This window comes from Myotis nattereri, assembly GCF_964212035.1.
Source record: "Myotis nattereri genome assembly, chromosome: 1".
In the NCBI taxonomy this organism is placed as follows: Eukaryota; Metazoa; Chordata; class Mammalia; order Chiroptera; family Vespertilionidae; genus Myotis; species Myotis nattereri.
Window position 1 is genome coordinate 167,336,831 of NC_138075.1, and position 20,721 is coordinate 167,357,551.

The 20,721-nt window shown below is 42.0% G+C and overlaps 1 protein-coding gene across 4 annotated transcripts in view; it reads right to left on the reverse strand.

Annotated features, from left to right (window-relative positions):
* Positions 1-20,721, reverse strand: part of PDLIM5 (PDZ and LIM domain 5) — a gene marked incomplete at its 5' end in the record, with an annotated part of 212,340 nt that overhangs the window by 36,923 nt on the left and 154,696 nt on the right. For all 4 annotated transcript variants that reach the window (XM_081109306.1, XM_081109307.1, XM_081109308.1 and 1 more), the window contains one exon: positions 4,613-4,800. In XM_081109306.1, the coding sequence (XP_080965432.1) occupies positions 4,613-4,800 (188 nt within the window). The remainder of the gene's footprint in view (positions 1-4,612; positions 4,801-20,721) is intronic.

Below are 20,721 nucleotides of genomic sequence, written 5' to 3' on the forward strand. Positions count from 1 at the left end.
TAATTGATTTCAGAGAGAGGAAGGGAGAGGGAGAGATAGGAACATCAATGATTAGAAAGAATCATTGATGGGCTGCCTCCTGCACACTTCCTACTGGGATTGAGCAACTGCAACCTGGGCATGTGCCTTGACCAGGGATTGAATAACAGTCTCCTGGTTCATGGGGTCAACACTCAACCACTGAGCCACACTGGCCAGGAAAAATATTTAGCTTTTTGTCAGTCACTGGCAAGCTTGTGTATGTGCGGTGGTGTATACTGAACTACATGCCTGAGGAAAAGAAGGTCCAATCTGAGTTATAATGCTGTTACTGGTATACACAAACTTGGTTCCTAGTTATCAGCTAGTATAGCAATGCTGTGTTCTGAAAGACTTCTGGTACACAGGCTATGTAACACCACAAGTGAAATGATCGAAGATTTAAAGTCAGAACTTCAGAGGAGGTAAACCCATGACAGGTTCAGAATATACTAGTAGGTCTTCAAATTCCAATTAGCCCTTTCAATGCAGTCTTTTTTTTTTCTTCAAGCTATCATTTCACAATTACATTAATCATCACCCAACAGACAGAGTATGACTAAAATAATATTTGAATAAATGACTCCCAAACTTTTAAACTATAAAACACAGTATTTAAGTATACTTTATCTGCTGACCTAAAATAAATGTTTGTATGTATATATATACAGTCACTTATACAGGCAGTCTTCGGGTTACATCGGACTCGACGTACGTCGTTTTGTGGTTACGTTGCCATCTCCCATTTATTTATAACTAGGGGCCCAGTGAACGGATTCGTGCACCTTGAAAGGAACTATGGGCCACAAGGCTGCAGCAGGCACAAGGGAGGGTCTCGGCCCATCCTCTGTGCCCCCTACCAGCGCCTCCTGCTGTGGCCCCCAGTCCCGTCTGCTAGCAGCCCCGCTTCCGCTGCTGCTCCCATGCGCTGACGGTGCTGGCCCCACTTGCACTTGCTGATGGTGGCGTGGAGCGATTGGGGCGGCAGCAGCGGGTGCGAGCGGGGCCAGCATCATCAGCAGGTGCAATCAGCAGCTGCTGCCCCGATCACCTTTTAGGAGCAAGGGGATGTGGAGAAGCCCTCAGGGGCAATCAGGGCTGGCAGCCGCCACTTGCACCCACTGATGGCGCCGAGTGAGCGGGACTGGCACCGGGCACTGGCAGTGGGTACCAGCGGTGGCTCTGGCACTGGCTGCAGGTGTGAGCACCCAGCAGGACCATGGTGTGCAGGAGCAAATAATTTTCAGTAACCACCAGAGGCTCGCCCTGATCACAGTGACCAGCGCCCCACCTTGGTCTGGCGCCCCCAATCACCTGCTCCACCATCCCACCATGTTCTGCACATGCCCCCTGGTGGTCAGCACATGTCATAGCAACAGGTTGTTCAGTTGTTCCGCTGTTCAGGCTATTTGCATATTAGCCTTTTATTATATAGGATAAAAAAAAGTTCCATCATTTCGACATATGTACATATGTGCTTTATGTTTTCTACAATTTTTTTACCACAAGTAAAGGTCAGAAATTGTTATCTTTCTTTTAAATTTCTTTTACTGTTTCACTTCATTACTGCGGTGTGTGTGCTCCATGTGAGTGACGTAGGTGCTTATGTAGGTGGGTTCCTATTTACGGCGAAAATCGCGTTACGTGGCGCCGTAGGAACACATCTCCCATGTAAGCCGAGGACCTGCTATATACCCATGTTAACTAAAACCACATCTTCACAACCTGATACCTCCCTTAATATATTAAAATATTCTTATATTTTCTATTCTATTTCATTTTTTAATGAAAATACTATCTATGATCCATTAAACTGATTTCAGGATCAACTAAGTGGTCACAGGCTGCAATTCTGTGATTTTGATACCATCCTTCTGTAGGAATTATTTGTAAATGACATCACTGGTAACAGTCACTCTTTGGTGATGGGGGGAGAGGAGGATAAAAAAATTTACTTTCCCTTTATTCGCTCACACTAGTGCACAGCTGTGAATTATCAAGAGAAAGAGCCTGAAATTCCCATGTGAGAGGAGTAAGGCCACCTGCCTTGATGCTTTACCTAAGTCCTCCTACCCTAGCAACCTGCCTTTGTAGTTCTTGCTTCCCTTTAGATGACAGTGCAGTTTTCACAGGTGAATTGTGAGGAACACAAGAACCCATGAGGCACCTATCACCTTCTAAATCAAAAGAACTTTTCATTTGCATTAGGAAGCTCTTGAAACTGTTTATAAGACTCAGTGTAGATTCTGAGGTGTTTTGTTTTGTTTTGTTTTAAAATATGGTACTCTGTTAGGCAGAATAGAATAAAAGAATCTGAGGAGCTGGGAATTTTTTACTTATTTCACAACTTTTACAAAATAGTGTAAAATAAGTAACATCTATAATAATAAAAGCCTAATATGCTAATTAGACCACACAGCTGAATGACCTTCTGGATGTCCTTCTGGACGACCTTCCGGACCGAGCCATGGCTGACTCAGCTGTGAGGGCCGAGCCCCTTGCACAAATTTTGTGCATAGGGCCTCTAGTTTACATATAACATAATAACTCATTAAAGGTCAGTATGAAGCACCTAGAGCAAGAAAAACAGCAGGTGTTCTGCGAATATTTTCTGATTTGAGCTAAGTAAGCATCATGATGAAATTCAACAAACTTCACAATGGCAAAACATTTTCTTTTTATAATATTAATGCTTTATAATGTGATAGAATGTTTAATGTTTGATATTATTATAGTTTTGTTCAAATTAAATTCACTTATATGTTCCTAAAAATGTGTAACACTTTAAATACTGACCATGTGAATCATGACTGTAATTATACTGCCTGCCTTGATTATTCAAAGAAAGGATTCTGTCGCCCTCTTGTGGTAATTTTGCTGTAGTGTATTCTCCAAAATTTCCACATCAAGTGAAATTTTTCCTTTTCACTTTAATAGGTGAAGTGTTATTTTGACCACAATTTCTGAATTTCCAGATTACATATATTTTCTGCCCTCCATGGTTCATATACTTTGTACCCTACTTCAGTTTCTATCTCAGAAATTTGGTCTTGTCCTTGCTCTTTTAGGAAATATTCTCTGTCCCCTTCCAATTACCATACCAAATAAATCTTTGAGGTATTTTCTGTATTTTAATGCACATGCGAAATATTTACAGCAAATCTCCATGGTCATGGATAAGCTTTAAGTAAATGGAAATAATTAAAAAATGCATGGGCTGAGCTGTCAGCATTTTTCGCCAAGGGTAAAGGTCTTGCTAAGTTAATTAATAGTCCAGAAATTTCAGAGGCTGATGATTTTAGTCTAAATATTTAAGTTTTAAAAAGTAATAAAATTGTGTTTTCTTTCAAATAGTTTAGATCATACCCAATTGGGAGCAGCAGGAGACGAGCTTGAGGAGATAACTAGGCCAGAGTAAACAAGGTCTTAAATGGCAGGTTAAGCAAAGCACCTGTAGCAGGACAGTGACGGGTAAGTCAGAGCTGCAGAAAGATCACTGGCTACAGACAGACAGAAGGGGGCAGGGAAATTAGTTACAAGTTAGTTGTTTGAAGGACAAGGCCTGAACCAACAGAGTGGAGAGAAGAAAATAAATTTGAGAAATACTAAGAAGTGGAATCATTAGGTGTTAATTTCTTTAAGGACAGGGGTAGGGAGTGGGAGGTGGTAAGTTCACATCCCAGCTTTGGTGACTGGGTGGGTGTACCAGTAAGAGATAGGTAGTGACATTTTCGGCCATGCTGCATTTGAGGGGCTACCTGGAAACAGCAAGTAGGTCAACACGGTTTGAGGAAATGAAGCCCAGGAGAGAGGACTGTATAAATCATCAGCGACTAATAGAAATCTGGATGGAAAATCGTCCAGGGAGAGTGCAAAGAATGGAAAGAGATGAAAGCTAAGTGTGGGACTGGCAACCTTTAAGTACAGTCCCATCTTCCTGTTGAAACAGTTACTTTAGTCCAACAGTCAGAAACTTTGTTCACGTTGGAACAAGAGATCATTTAGTCTTCCTACATCCTACAGGTTGGAAAACAGGATCAAAGGGGTTAAGTGACTTTATGTAAAGCTACTTATCTACAGAAGAGACTGAAAGCTCAGGTTTCCAGACTGGCCCTATGCTGCTCCAATGCTCCCTTTCTAGTACGGGGTCCTCCTTCCACTCTGCCTTGTGAATCTTCAGAGGACAAGAAGTCAATGCGCCTTCCTTCAATATTGTCTGATGGCAACAAATGCTTCTGTTGTTATGTTTCACTTATCATCGAAACTAAAATGTTACATTTTCAAGGTAACCTCCCAACAATATAGTTTGTTAATAAGACCCCAAATTTCCAATTCTACAAAAGCTTCCTGAGTAACATGGGAAACAAGTAATTGCCCAATTCTGCAGTTACGCATAGCAAATGGCAATAATACCAAACACACAGAGAAAATGTTTATGGAACACTTCAGAGAGGAAAACAGCTGTAGCTGTTCTCTGCAGTCCCTTTAGATAGTCGAGAATGGGTTTCACCAATGGAATCTATCATATATCCCAGAACACATTTTCATAATTACACTTAAGGAAAGCAAAAAGCTGGTGATTCCCTTGGCGTACCTGCTTGGCTTGGCCGCTGCCAGCTGGGTGACTTGATAACGCTGGTGGACCCCAGAGGCTTGAAGGCAGCAGCAGTTGTGAGCCCGGCCACCCCTGGTCTGGCGAAGGCTGGGCTCTCTGGCCTCTCAGGCATACTCGGTGCGGATGCTGCTGATGGCGCCAAGTGCGGAGAAGGCTCCTGGGTGCTGCTGGAAAGAAAATAAGAAAACATTTTTGGTGAAGTGGTAGCAAGCTAACCTAGCACTGATTGTTTGATTTTCTCAGCCTATTAAATCTCTAAGGAAAACAAAAATAATCATCACTTAATTGATATTTAAAAATAAAATACTCTAAAACCATGACTCAGGGATTGCCTCTCTAAAAAAAGAAAAGGGTCTACCTTGAGAAACGAGGCTATTAAAAAACTCACACAGCCAATCCTTTGATTTCCTATTCCTCTCTATCTCAACATTCAATCATCTAGAATAAAATAAGCAATTATTAAAGAATCCCTGAAAAATCTCTATGAAATAGCACAGATGTTTCTTTACCGTTTCCCACATTCTTCTGGTACTTTATGAACTAAGTTTCTCTGACATCTCACGAGTCACTCTTTTGCTCACAGACTCGGTCACTCTTTCATTCAATAAATATTTAAGCACTTGCGATCTGCCAGACATTGTGCTTCACACTGTTCACACAGTGGTAAACAGAGAGAACATCTCTCATCTAATAGAACATCCACTGTCCTATGTTCATAGCACAGGAAAACAAGAGGCAAGACCGCCACTGTCCGCTCTCAGAGTTATTTGCTTAACAGGAGGCCTTACCTGTGCTTGATTCAGAGGATTATGTGGCTTTCACCATTCAGTTATTTATTATTTATGATCATATGTCATTTCCAAAAAAAATTTAGCTCAGATGATAAAATATGCACTTTGGAATGACACAATACAATAACAGTTTTTCTCAATTGAAATAATAAGAGTTGTTATAACAACAATAAATCCTAACTTTTCAATAAAAATTCAATAAAGTCCTGGTTACTCAGATAACTTCATGCATAGAAACTCAATTTCTTCACTACCTGAAAGCAACAGCTGCAGTGATGGCGAACCTATGACACGCGTGTCAGAGGTGACATGCGAACTCATTTTTTTGGTTGATTTTTCTTTATTAAATGGCATTTAAATATATAAAATAAATATCAAAAATATAAGTCTTTGTTTTACTATGGTCGCAAATATCAAAAAATGTCTATATGTGACACTGCACCAGAGTTAAGTTAGGGTTTTTCAAAATGCTGAGCTCAGAACGCCGAGCTCAAAAGGTTCGCCATCTGAGCTAGAGCAACACATGGACAAAGATAGGATACTATATTAATGACTTCAATAAAATAAATACTGTTTAATTATTTAGTTTGGTTGAGATTATTTCAAGGGAAGTAAATTTCAAATTCAGTCATGTCCACTATGCTTACAAATGAACAGGAATGCCTGATTTCCCCCATGCCTCTTGAAACTTGGATAACACCTAACTAAGCAAGCTCGAGGCTGCCTTCCCTTAGGAAGGCCCACTTGCAAGGCTGGCCTTTGACTGGCATTTGGGAGTTGGCTCGTAAATGGTTCCCCACAGTCATATAAAACTTTCTCTAAAAGATAAGAGCTGCTCACTGTGCCCAAACTATATAAACAATATTGCTTATGCTGAATACCTGCTTTCCTTCTGAGAGTCTGGAATTTCAGTATGAATTAGGCACAGCGTGCCTACATAACGAGCCTCATTATAAAATCCTTGTCTTAGGTAGTTTCTAATGAGCTTCTGGTTGACAACACTTTGCACGTTTTGTTGTAACTCATGGCTGAGGAATCAAGCACATCCTGTGTGGCTTCACTGAGAGAAGGCTTTTGAAAACTTGAGTCTCATTTCTTCCAGACTTGATCTCACAACTTTTCCAATTGCTGATTTTGCTTTGTATTTTTTCACTGTTATAAATCTTAGTCATGAGTACAAGAGTTCTGGAATCTCTCTAGTGAATTGTCAAATCTGGGGGTGGTCTTGGGGCACCTGAACAGTTTTGAAAAATCATACTAATGCTATTTTAACTTTCTTAAAATAGTGTTCCCTAAATTCAGGTATAATAGAGCCACTACCTTCTGTTATAAGTTCTAATCAGTTTTTAAAATATATTTTTTTATTGATTTCAGAGAGGAAGGGAGAGGGAGAGAAACATCAATTATGAGAGAGAATCCTCGATCGGCTGCCTCCTGCATGACCCCTACTGAGGATTGAGCCTGCAACCCAGGCATGCGCCCCGACTGGGAATTGAACTGTGACCTCCTGATTCATAGGTCCATGCTCAACCACTGAGCCACACTGGCGGGGCATCTAATCAGTTTAATGAAAAACTCAAACCTGCTTGATGTTAGAGCATACTATACAATGAAAATTTTAAGCACTCTGATAATTTTCATTATAAATAAAAAGTGAAAGACTGCTTACTTAATGGCAATGCTGGACATAATAACCAATAAAGATGACAGAATAAATAATATTAACAGAAACAGCTTAAGCAGTATAGTATAACTAGAGGCCTGATGCACGAAATTCGTGCAAGAGTAGGCCTTCCTTCCCCCGGCTGCCAGCACTGGCTTCCCTCTGGCACCCAGGACCTGGACTTCCCTCCAGCTGCTGGCAGGCACCCAGACCCGGGCTTCCCTTGCGGCCCCGGCTTCGTCCGGAAAGTCGTCCAGAGGGATATCCGGTCTAATTTATTATTATAAATGCTATGAGCAGCTTTTAAAAGCTGTGTGATGTTCAAATTATTTTACATCTCTACGCCTCAGTTACTAAACTTTAAGTGGGGATAAAATTTGATCGGTTACCTCCCATACACACCCTGATGGGACAGAACCCGCAACCTGGGCACGTGCCCTGACCAGAAATCAAACTGGTGACCTTTCGGTGCAGGAGACAATGCTCAACCAACTGAGCCACACTGGTGAGGGAAACAGCAAAATACTTTTAAATTAATGACTAATTTATTAATATGGTATGTCATAATTACCTAAATTAGATTGGTATCTTATTTCTAAAGTAAAGACTCATATTTTTTTCGAAATTTAAATTGTTTTAAGGTATACCTAAATTCTAAAAAAATTAAAATGCTTCTAAAAGATTCTAATGAGGAAACCAGAGTAAATCCACGAACACCCTTGATTCATGCCACAGAAGGTAAGAATCAAATATGGTCATGTTCACTAGTTTGACAGATAAACAAACATTGAAATGAAATGTTAAATTAATATTATTTCCATCTCAAGAATACCAAAGTTTATGTTTCATATTTCAAAAACTGAAAATGGAGAAAAATCCTATATAATAAAAGGGTAATATGCAAATTGACCCTAACGGTGGAATGACCAGTTGCTATGATGCACACTGACCAATAGAGGGAACACGCTCAATGCAGGAGCTTCCCCCTGGTGGTCAGTGCGCTCCCACACGGGGAGCTCACTCAGCCACAAGCTGGGTTGACGGCTGCAAGTGCAGCAGGGAGTGGGCCTAAGCTGTCAGTCAGATACCCCCTGAGGGATCCCAGGCTGCCAGAGGGATGTCTTGACTGCCAGCTTAGGCCTGATCCGCGAGGGGTCCCAGACTGCGAGAGGGCACAGGCTGGGCTGAGGGACACCCCCAAGTGCACGAATTTTTGTGCACTGGGCCTCTAGTATACTAATAAAGCAAAGATTTCTTTTTAAAACTGAGCTAATGAGGAAAAACAGAAAAAGGGAGAAAAGTTTACTTTCAGTGTCAGCAACCTGATTTATCTTGAGTTTACATTCCTTTCCCACATTTGTTTAACTATTAAAACAAATAAATTTCAGCTGCAGATCAAGAACAGTTGGAAATTTTAAGTCTATTTTCAAAGAAAAACTCTGTTTGAAGAATACTCTTGAGGTGACTTTACTCTAATTACATATTTAAATTTTTTTAAAGGGCCAATTGTATAGCATGGGTTTAATTATCAATGTTTAGATTAAACAGTTTTTACTAAATCTTATAAAATTTATATACTAATACACAGACTCTGAAGTGGTAGGAAAGGAATATTTCTAAAAGAGTCATAATTATAAGCAACTTTTTATTTTATAGTTTTCTCCATCAGAATTCTGTAAATGAACCGGGACATATATAGGAGTCATGAGTCTCCAGCCTTCCAGAATTCTGTTTACAATTTTTTTTTGTATTTTTCTAAGCAAAATTCTTTAGCTTAGATGGCGAACCTTTTGAGCGCGGCGTGTCAGCATTTTGAAAAACCCTAACTTAACTCTGGTGCCGTGTTACATATAGACATTTTTTGATATTTGCAACCATAGTAAAACAAAGACTTATATTTTTGATATTTATTTTATATATTTAAATGCCATTTAACAAAGAAAAATCAATCAAAAAAATGAATTCACGTGTCACCTCTAACACACGTGTCATAGGTTCGCCATCATTGACTTAGACTTTTGTACCAAAATTCAAAGTGTTAAACACACTATAGTGGGAAGAAACAAGTTTGGTATTCTATGATACTTTATTATAATTTTAAAGATTACTGTAACACAAAAGTAAACATCCAAGATAAAACATCTCTGACACGTCCCTCCCAGCTGCTTTTCAGTCCCTTCTCACTGCGGTAGCAAGGTCTCCTCAGGGTATCCTGTGCTCCTGTTTTTCAGAATGCCAACTGGCTAACCTAGTACGGGACCACTTTCCTTTCCCAAATATCAAAATACATTTAAGTTTGTGCCAATTGCTGTTAGTAAAAAGTGGTGATAATGACTACAAACACTAGCTCAATCAGTCCATAACACCATTTTTTTTAAAACAAAAAGTTTATTTAAGCAACAAGATGCTTGACTTGAAGGGAAAGTATCTAGGATTTATTTCTTTTAGAGTAATTCATTGCTGCTTAAAGAAAGATTGCCCTATGTGTAGTAGCTATATACAAAGAAGTTATAAAACTGTTCTTAGTTTTACAATAATAAGTGAAAAGCATTAAAATTATCCAATTGAACAAGGTATGTAAGAATTTTTATGTTGTTCTTTTTTTGTTAAACAGTGAGAGCAAAATAACTCACTGGAATGCCAGAAGTGTACAAAGGGAATATGTTCACAGAACCAGTATTTTTCCCTATCCCATCTCCATTTGTTGTTAATCAAAACATACCACTGGCCATTTAGTGTGTGTGTTTGTGTGTCTTTTTTTAATGCATCAGGTGCTTTTCTGGAAAGACTATTCCAAATGTGGTCAGTAACCTATCACTGTGCAGACTTAGCCCTGATAATGAAAGAGGACTGCTCCTTTATTACTCACAACTCCACAAATATAACATAACTTCAGATGTTTCTTCTTAGAGCATATGGACAATGATCTCTCTCCTTGTTTAAATACCTCCCTTAAAGTTACCCAGGATTATAATTAAGTATATCGAAAATCTCCATAACAGTGGGCAGGATATACACACATGATCCTGTGTGATATCAGGCTTTTACTAACTATAGTCACAGTTGTATACACTGACATTAATTTATGTTCTGTCAGAAATCGTTATTTCACTAAAATTATACCATTTGTAATGAATACTTGGGATATATTTATTTTTGATTATACACAATATTTTTTTGCCATATTTGTTAAGTTTAGGAGAAAATTAATTTTTTTGTTTCAGTATTTCCCAGATATGGCCCAAGTACAACCTTCATATTTGAGAACTGCAAGACAATAGACAAACAAAACCAATTATTCTATTATTCTTTACCATTTTTTCAGAAGGTGTAAAGGTATGTTTTACTAAACATTTAAATAGTCTAGTATAGCTGTATCCATGAAATAAGAGACAGGGTTCTACTGTAATTTAAATACTTGCACAATGACTCGTAACTTCATACCAAACACCAACTGTGCTAACAAAAGATGTCACAAAGCGTTAAAAGGCAAGTTAATAATCATACAAAACAGCATGCTGTGCATTAGCAGTGCATTGGAAGTAGTTAAGTGAAAACTGGACATGAATCAGTTCTAGGAATTTCACATCTGGCCTGTTAATATGGTGGTTAAGTGTTACAGAAAGTGTCTTTTACAGCAAACCACCACTGTGACATCTGCTCCCACAGTATCTTGTTTTCTTAACCTGGATAGAGTCAGTCAATTTCCTCGAGGGTTGGAGATACAAAAAAGGTAAAAGCTTGGAAGCAGGGCTGATGCAAAGTGCATCCAGGAGTGAGTGATACTTTTCAGGACTGGAGAGCTTGGTGAGCAGTTAGAAAGAGTTTTAAGTTGGAAAATCACACTACCAATAGCAGAAAGCAGTGAGAGATAGAGACAGACAGACAGACAGAACTAAACAGTAGAAAGAGGTGGAAAGAGGGCTAGTAGTGTATTATATTATTTTACTCATTAATATAGAGTTGAATAAATTTTCACCATTTATCAATGCAATCTTAAAAGCATTTGATGCTATAAAAAGACACTAGAAATTATGTATAAACAAAACCCCACAAAAATAAAAAGCTTTTATTCTTTTACTGGGAGGAAGGGGTATTACAAAGAATAGTGATCACTCTCAAATATAATCAGTTTGTGGGACAAGATAAAACCAGTAAAAACTTCAAATACCTATTTATACCTGATTCTGCTTAAGATATAAAAACTAAAATTATAAAATCCCCAAAGTCGACAGGCACACAACATGCAATAACCTACATAACTGAGAAGTATCATAGACAGATGGAAGTAAAAAGATACAAGGATGATTTAAAGCAAAATCGGTAATACACATTGTAGAATGTATCTACAACCTAGACAATATGATGGTGATCTCATAACAAAGGGAGTGTTTTCTTTGATGTGACGTGTAAGGCAGTGAAAAGTGTTGGCATTGCAACAGACACACACTGTACATGTAGCTCTACCTGGTGTTTGCAGCAAGAACAGCAGACACATGAGCGCTGTGCTGCTCAGAACCGCCGCACTGTATCTAGCAGGAGAGGATAAGGGAGAAAAGTTTTGAAAAGCTTCCAAGGAACTTGTCACCACATTTCTTGTAGAGCTGCTTAAATTGATAGGTAAGGAAAGAAAAACAGAGAAGAGACACAAAAAGGAAAGTGAGAAGAGGTAGCATAATGAAGATGAGAGCAACCATACTATATTAATAATTAGACATACACAGTGTGACATGTCAGGAAGGTAATAGGAGTTCAGGTCATTTATTGTTGCTGATTTTTTTTTTCAGAAATTAAAATTTGATATACTGTAATCCTCCATAAAACTTGTTTTTGAGGTACAAGCATTTATGAATGTACTAGAGGCCCGGTGCACAAAAATTTGTGCACTCGGTGGGGAGAGGGGGTCCCTCAGCCCGGCCTGTGCCCTCTTGCAGTCTGGGACCTCTCGGGAGATAACGACCTGCTGGCTTAGGCCTGCTCCCGGGTGGCAGAGGGCAGGCCCAATCCCTAGGTGCAGCCCCTGGTCGGGCTCAGAGCAGGGCCGATTGGGGAGTTGGGGCACCGCCCCCTGTCATGCACAGAGCAGGGCGATCAGGAGGTTGTGATGCCACCCTCAGTCACGCTCAGGGTAGGGCCGATTGGGGGGTTGGGCACTGCCCCCTGTCACACTCAAGGTAGGGTCAATGGGGAGGTTGCAGCACCATCCCCTTTACGCACAGAGCAGGGCCAATCAGGGGGTTGGGGTGCTCCCTCCTGTCATGCATAGAGCAGGGCCGACCAGGGAGTTGAGGAGCTCCCCCCTGTCAGGAACAGAACAGGGTGGATCGGGAGGTTGTGGCCCCCTCCCCTGTCTCACACAGAGCTGCAGGGCAATCAGGGGGTTTGGTCGCTGCCCCCTGTCATGCTGATCCCGGTTCTGGGAGGCCTCGTGGCTCCGCTGATACCAGTGCTGGGAGGCCTCGTGGCTCCGCTGATCCCAGTGCTGGGAGGCATATTACCCTTTTACTATATAGGATAGAGGCCTGGTGCATGCATGGGTGGGGACCGGCTGGTTTGCCCTGAAGGGTATCCTGGATCAGGGTGGGGGTCCCGCTTGGGTGCCTGGCCAGCTTAGGTGAGGGAATGAGGGCTGTTTGCAACCGGTCACACACCCTTCAGGGTGGGGGTCCCCACTGGGGTGCCTGGCCAGCCTGGGTGAGGGGATGATGGCTGTTTGCAGCTGGTCACACACCCTTTAGGGTGGGGGTCCCAACTGGGGTGCCTGGCCAGCCTGGGTGAGGGGCTGAGGGCCATTTTCAGGCTGGCAGGTGACTGAAGCTCCCAACCTGTCCTCTTTTCCTTTTTTTTAATTCTGGGCCAGCTTTAGCTCTGAGGCTCAGCTCCAGCTATGAGACCTCCGCTGCTGAAAGCAGGTTTCTGGACTTTGTTTACCCTTCTGTATTTGAAACAATGTTGCGGTCCTGCTGGCTGAAGCCCGGGGGTTTGTTTAGCTTCTATATTTGTTACAATGTTGCTTAGAGTGCAGCTGAGAGGCCGGCAAGGCAGGCGGGGAAGCTTGGCTCCCTCAGTCACTGAAGCAAGCAAGCCTCCCTGTTCGCGTCAGTTGCCTGGCTGCCGGCCGCCATCTTGGCTGGCAGTTAATTTGCATATCTCCCTGATTAGCCAATGGGAAGGGTAGCGGTTGTACACCAATTACCATGTTTCTCTTTTATTAGATAGGATTTTTCACTGTCTCTAATCCTACTTAAAATTAAATCAATATCACATAACAGCAAACATTTGAAGACTGAGTTGTCAACTAAACAGAAAATAAACCTAAATATCAAGTGTGAATTTCTATAAGCAGAGAAAGAAAAAAGGCTATGTCGACTATTCCAAACTGTCTCTACAGAAAGGGTTTAACCTCAGAGATGATACACTCCCAAAGCCTGACATTTTAATGAGACGTGTGTTTTCAGGAGAAGAGGTACCACAGCTCTTACTCAGAAGCAGTAATGCATATGAATATGAACAAGAAATAGCTGTTTAAAATGTTGAGAGTAAAGCAGTTTGGGAAGGGCAAGCACCTTTGTAAAATAAAAAGTAGTGATGACTAAAGCAGCACTGTCTGTGTTGATGTTCTATACTTTATTTTCAATTTGCTCTGCAAAGATTAAAATGCTGGTATGAAATTTTATCTTCAGAACATTTATTACTTAAAATAGTAATTATTTTCCTTTGGTCTTTGAAAAAAGGTCAAACACCTGGACAGGAGTTAACATTCCATCATTAGGACTGTAATGATTTCCAAATTTGATTATCCAATTGGAATTGAGAATTTCTTTTTTATTAAGAAAATCTAAAGTGCATAGTGTAAAACCTGTAACCTCTTTTCTTCTTCATTTATGTCTACAAGTTATTAATGAATATCCTCACTACACTATGACTATTTTTGTCAAAATTCATGACAGTGGCCACTTCCAACACCAAGTAATTATGTGCCAAACTCATTCCAGGTTAATGAGAGCTCAGATGTAGAAAACTGTGAGGTTGACGTAAGTCTCTTCTCCCTGTTGGAAGGATTTGATAATCCATTATTCCTTGTTCCATTGGCTATCCTGTATAATAAAACCCTAATATGCAAACTGACAGAATGGTGGAATGACCAGTGGAACAACTGGTTGAGCGTTGAGTGCCTGCCCCCCCTTTCCAGAGGGAGGCGACCAGTGGTGGTGGCAGCACACTCAGGGGGCGGGGCTGGCCAGCGAGCACCCTGCCTGTCACCTCCTGCAGCAAGAGACAACTGGCGTTTGTGATGGGGGTGGGGGCAGGGGGCTGGCCTGGGGATGGCGCCAGGCCGCCAGCGCGGGGGGCGGGGGGGGCATTCACCCCACGGTTCTGAGCAGCACAGCCGCTCATGTGTCTGCTTTTCTTGCTGTTCTTGCCTGCAGGTCACCCCAAAGATCGGCCCTGATCGCCGGCTAGGCCTAGGGACCCTATCCCCTATATACTGGGAACAGTCTCTTAGATTTAAAAATTAAAACCTGGCAAGGCTACTCTAACACTGAAAAAACAGGATGATGCAGCGATGACATGCATGGACTCTGGCTTGCATATTTTGTGGTCAGCCCTGATTCTGACACTTATAACTGTGTGACAAAGTCAATTACTGAACTTCTCTCTGCTTCAGATTTTCGGCCCATAAGATGGGGAAAATGGTACTACCGCCTCAGAGGATCATGTTATGTACTACTTTTTATAATCAGGGCAAAAAAAAATGTAGCTGCCCATACAACAGCAAGATGCCTTTCACCTGTATGGAAAGCATGATTACTGGTGCATGCAGCGTCTCGGATTGCGAGAGAGATGTCCAACTGCTGCTGGTTTATGCCCGACATCTCCTGAGGGGTCCCAGATTGTGAGAGGACGCAGACCAGGCTGAGGGACTACCCCCAACCCCTGCACGAATTCTGTGCACCGGGTCTGTAGTAACTTTATAAGCCATTAGAAGCCAAATTAAAGAAATGGTGGTAAGTCGTATTTTTTAAAGTTACAAAGAAAAGTGTAGGTATAAGCTTTTTGGCAAGTCTGTACTTTAATTGAAGTGTATGGCCATGTTTTAATAACTGCTATGCATGGTGAGGAAAGGAGGAACGGGGGCTGGAAAGAGGAAAGAAAGAGGCTATGAGAGGCAGAGCAGGGTAGCATGCATGTCACACAAAGTGGAAGAATAAAGTTACCAAGTGATTCAACTTTGAGTTTCTCAATTACACTGCATCTTTGAAGCAATGGTTACTATTTGGGGGAGGTAATGGTGAATAATAACCAGAAACACAAATCTATTTTTAAAAATCAGCTAAAACACAAATCAACTAAATTATCCTTCTCCGTTAAGAAGAAAAGGAATTTCTTTCGTCATACTGTATCACAATAATAATATAAAAGGACTTAGTATCCCCAGAGTCCAACAAAATCTCATAAGAAGAATTAACGTGAATACCTTTAGAATATGTCTGGGTATCTGGAACTCTCTCATTCCTTTTTTAGAGGTGAATGCATTCATGAGTTAAAGTAGACTTATGACAAACTCAATAAAGTTGACTTTCTAAATCACAGTGAATAAATAAAAGGCACAGCTTTCCTGACTCCACATTAGAATTTAAATCTAAACAAAAAGTGAAAAATATAAATGCGGTGTAAAGCGGTGTTCCAGGGCTGAGCGCCAAGCTTCCTTGTCCACATAAGAATGATGCCAGTTCTGTAATCTACGATCTCTTTTGCTTTTTAGTCAAAGAGTTTTAGCGTTTTCTTTCACCACCAGGATTAAAATTTAGACACACCAGGAAGAAAAAAACTCTACCTAGAATACGTAGTCACTTTAGAAAGTGTGGCTACATGGCTACCACTATGTACTAGTAAAACCTGAGGGGTTGCAGGTGGGTGAGGTCCACTCTTAGATGGTTCTTTCAGAGAACTGTCAAACCTAAGTTTTCAGAAGTAAAATAAACAAGGCAAAGGAAATATTAATGAACAGTGCAGGTATTTATCATTTATACTACCTTTTAAATGTACATTGCCTTTGTTTTTGGAAACTGCTAGTTTTTCTTTTTTAACTTCATATCTGTATAATGTTAAAACCAAAACTAACACCCTCACCACTACCAAATACAAACTGTTTTCCCCCACAATTTTTTAACATGGTTACTTCCATATGATAAAAGATTATGACTACAGGGGAAGAAAGGTGGATGGGAATTCCCATACACTATGTATTTTCCATCCATCAGGGAAACTCCGACTCTAAGAAATTAGGTTGTCCAATATCATATACTTAATAGGGTCAGATGGAATTTGAGTCAGATGGAATTTGTACCCGACCTATCTGTACCATTTATACCCCAAAAAACTCGCCAGCATTTTGGGGCAGCTGCCTGAATAGTGCACCACTAAAAGCAACTACAGATTTCCTTCCAAGTCAGAATGCTGTGTTTGTAGAATTGGAATTATATGGATGTTGTTTGTTTTGCTGTAAATAAAGTATTTTATCAAGTCACACAAATTGTTTGCCTGCAATTGTGTTACTCTTAGTATTTTTCACTTTGTTTTTCTTTTGAATGCCAGAATTAAATTTTAGGAGAACTATTATCAAGTATGAAAAATATGAAAATTCAGTGTGAGGTTTGAAAGAAGAAAGCACTTTGGGAAGAAAAAAATGAACTGGAAATATACAATATTACCCATTATTAACAAATAAAAAACCTGTGGATAAAAAATAGAATGGGTCAGTCATGTCAAATGAAAAATGTGACAATTATATAAAGAAATAAAAAAGGAGAGGTTATGTTCCCATTTTTATTTGGCAACGATCAGACCTTTACCAGTGTTGAAAAAAATGTAGACAACTTAAGTAAAATGTTGTGGTAGAACTAAAATATCACTTAAGAGGCACAGCAGAAAAAGTTAAAAGGGATCAGAAAACCTGGCTCTCAGGCCAAATTCAGCTGCCACCTGGCTTTGCATGTCCTGGGATCTAGGAGTGATTTTCATATTTTAAGATGGTTTAAATAAAAAGATTTCATGGCACATGAAAATATATGAAATTCAAATGTCAGCATCCATAAGTAAAGTTTTATGGAACACAGTCAAGTTCATTCATGCTCCTATGTCTATAGCTACTTTCACGCCATGCGCAGAGCTGAGGAATTGCGATAGAATTTATGGTTCCCAAAACCTAATAAATTTACTATCTGGATCTTCACAGAAAAAGTGTGCTGACCTCTGCCCTAGGGAATAACATCTCCACACAGCTAGCAGAGTACACTTTTAACAATACAAATCTGATCTTGTCTGCTGCTTACACAGGTCCGAGGACAACTGTGATTGTGGGTTACCTGTTATTGTCTCCAGCCACATCTTACAGAGCTCTGCCTCTCCCTCTGGCCTGCTCCTTCCACCTGGTCTCCATTTCTTCTTAAGCAGGCCAAGCCTCTTCCCACGTGAAGCCTCTGCACAGTCTACTACATCTCGCTTTCTACACCCATCTCTGCCACACCTTCACTGGGCTAATTCCCAAGTGTCCTTCTGGCCTCAGTTTAAATGTCACCTCAGAAAGGCCTTCCCATTTCCCCAAATCCCCGTAGGTTGCCCATGTCATACACTTTCAGACAACCCTGTACATCCCCCCCCCCGCCCCCCCGCCCCCGAATGTTATGCTTGTAATTATACAACTTGTGTGGTTATCTGTTTCAAACTGGACTCCCTCACTAGACCAGAAGCTCTCTGAGGTCAGGGACCACCATGTCTACAGTATAAACTAAGTGTTACAAAGTGCTTACCACAAAGCAAACGATAAAGAAGTGTCTTTTGAATCAATGCATGAATGAAATTTATTATTTTTAAGTACAGAACTTAGCATATACATATATCTTTTTTTCTTTTTTTTTTTTAGGTGGATTTGCTTGCTTACTTACTTACGTATTTATTTATTTAAACTTACTGGGGTGACATTAGTTCCCGAAACTATACAGGCAACTCAGTGAAACATCATCTGCACACTGCATCGTGCATCCAATGCCCCCAGCAAAGTCTTTTTACATCCCCATTTCCCCCCCTCCCACTTTGCCCACCTCCACCTACTCCAACTCCCTACCCTCTCATATCACCACACTGTTGTCTGTGTCTATGTGCTTTATATATATACTAGAGTGCGGTGAAAAAAACTTTGTGCACTCGGGGGGGTCCCTCAGCCCGGCCTATGAACTCTTGCAGTAAGGGACCCCCTCGGGGGATGTCCACCTGCTGACTTAGGCCCACTCCCTGGGGGATTGGGCCTAAGCTGGCAGTCAGACATCCCTCTGGCAGCCCGGGAGCCCTTGAGGGATGTCCACTTGCCAGCGGGAAGCAGGCCTAAGCTGCAGTCGGACGTCCTTAGTGCTGCTGAGGAGGCGGAAGAGGCTCCCGCAACCACTGCTGTACTGGCAGCCGTCAGCCTGGCTTGTGGCTGAGCAGAGCTCTCCCTGTGGGAGCGCACTGACCACCAAGGGGCAGCTCCTGCATTGAGCGTCTGCCCCCTGGTGGTAAGTGTGCATCATAGTGACCAGTCATTCCCAGTCATTCTGCTGTTAGGGTCAGTTTGCATATTACCTTTGTACTATATAGGATAGAGGCCTGGTGCATAGGTGGGGACCGGCTGGTTTGCCCTGAAGGGTGTCCTGGATCAGGGTGGGGGTCAGTGCCTGGCCAGCCTGGGTGAGGGGCTGAGAGCCATTTTCAGGCTTGCCACACCTCCTTCAGGGTGGAGGACTCCACTGGGGTGCCTGGCCAGCCTGAGTGAGGGGCTGATGGCTGTTTGCAGGCTGGCCACAGCCCCTTCAGGTTGGGGGGGTACCGCTGGGGTTCCTGGCCAGCCTGAGTGAGGGGCTGATGGCCGTTTTCAGGCTGGCCACACCCCCATCAGGGTGGGGGTCCCCATTGGGGTGATGGCCAGCCTAGGTGAGGAGTTGATGGCTGTTTTCGGGCTGGTCAAGCCCCCCAGTGGGGATCCTCACCCATGGGGGTGTGGCCAGCCTGGGTGAGGGGCTGAGGGCTGTTTTCAGGCTAGTCACCCCCCCTTCAGAGTGGGGGTCCCTGTTGGGGTGCCTGGCCAGCCTGGGTGAGGTGCTGAGGGCCGTTTTCAGGCTGGCCATGCCCTCCGGCGACCCAAGCTCCCAGCCTCTCCTTTTTTTCTTTTTTTGGGATTTATTTATCTTCTATAATTGAAACTTTGTAGCCTTGAGCAGAGCCCAGTGCCGGCCAGGGCAGGCAGGAAGCTTGGCTTCCTCCATCGCCGGGGGCAACCCAAGCCTCCTGCTCGCTCCAGCTCCGTGGCCGCTGCCATCTTTGTGACCAAGTGATGGAGTAATGGTTAATTTGGATATTACTCTTTTATTAGATAGGATTTTGTTTTGCTTAATCCTTTCACCTATTTGTACCTTCTAGAGCAGTGGTTCTCAACCTTCCTAATGCTGCGACCCCCAACCATAAAATTATTTTCGTTGCTACTTCATAACTGTAATTTTGCTACTGTTATGAATCGTAATGTAAATATCTGATATGCAGGATGTATTTTCATTATTACAAATTGAACATAATTAAAGCATAGTGATTAATCACAAAAACAGTATGTAAATATATATGTTTTTTCTGATGGTCTTAGGCGACCCCTGTGAAAGGGTCGTTCGACCCCCAAAGGGGTCGCGACCCACAGGTTGAGAACTGCTGTTCTAGAGACTGTATCACAATTCAGGTTAAATGGTTTGCTGCCTAAGAAGGGATACATCATCGACCTCAAGGAAACAACCAGAATTCCAAAAACACCACTAAAATGTCCTGTATGATATAAAGAATTATCAATAATCTAGGAAAAAGAAAATGCAGTTATAAAGAATTATCAATGTCTACATTATTATTACACAACTAGAGGCCCGGTGCATGAAATTTGTGCACGGGAGGGGGAGGGGGCGTCCCTCAGCCTGGCCTGTACCCTCTCCAATCCGGGACCCCTCGGGGCTGCTGGCTCCTAACCGCTCACCTGCCTGCCGGCCTGATCCCCCTAACTGTTCTCCCCTGATGGTCTGATCCCCTAACTGCTCTCCCCTGCCAGCCTGATCCTCCTAACTGCTCTCCCCTGCCAGCCTGATCCTCCTAACTGCTCTCCCCTGCCTACCTGATCGCCTCTAACCACCTCTGCCTCAGCCCTGCCACCATGGCTTTGTCCGGAAGGACGTCTGGAAGATGTTCAATCTAATTAGCACATTACCCTTTTATTAGTATAGATGCCACCTTGTCCTAAAAATGCAGGTTGTTAGCAGGTTTTCCTATAGTGGAAAGGGAGCCCACAGTAGCATCCTGGGTTCTGACCAGGGCTTATGCACTCGTGCTTTATCTCAGCAGATGAGATTCCTAGAAGACTCTTGAATGTACCTTGAATATTTCTACCGATTTTGTCAAATCATCCTCCAAAAATGTTGAACTACTTTAAACTCCCATCAGCAACCATTCATGTGCCCTCTGTCCTACTTTGATGCCAATATCATTCCCCCTAAAAGCTTCCCTCCCCTCAGTCGGGACTGCTTGGCACTTGAACCAACCTCACTGTTCAGCCCGGGAATTGATTT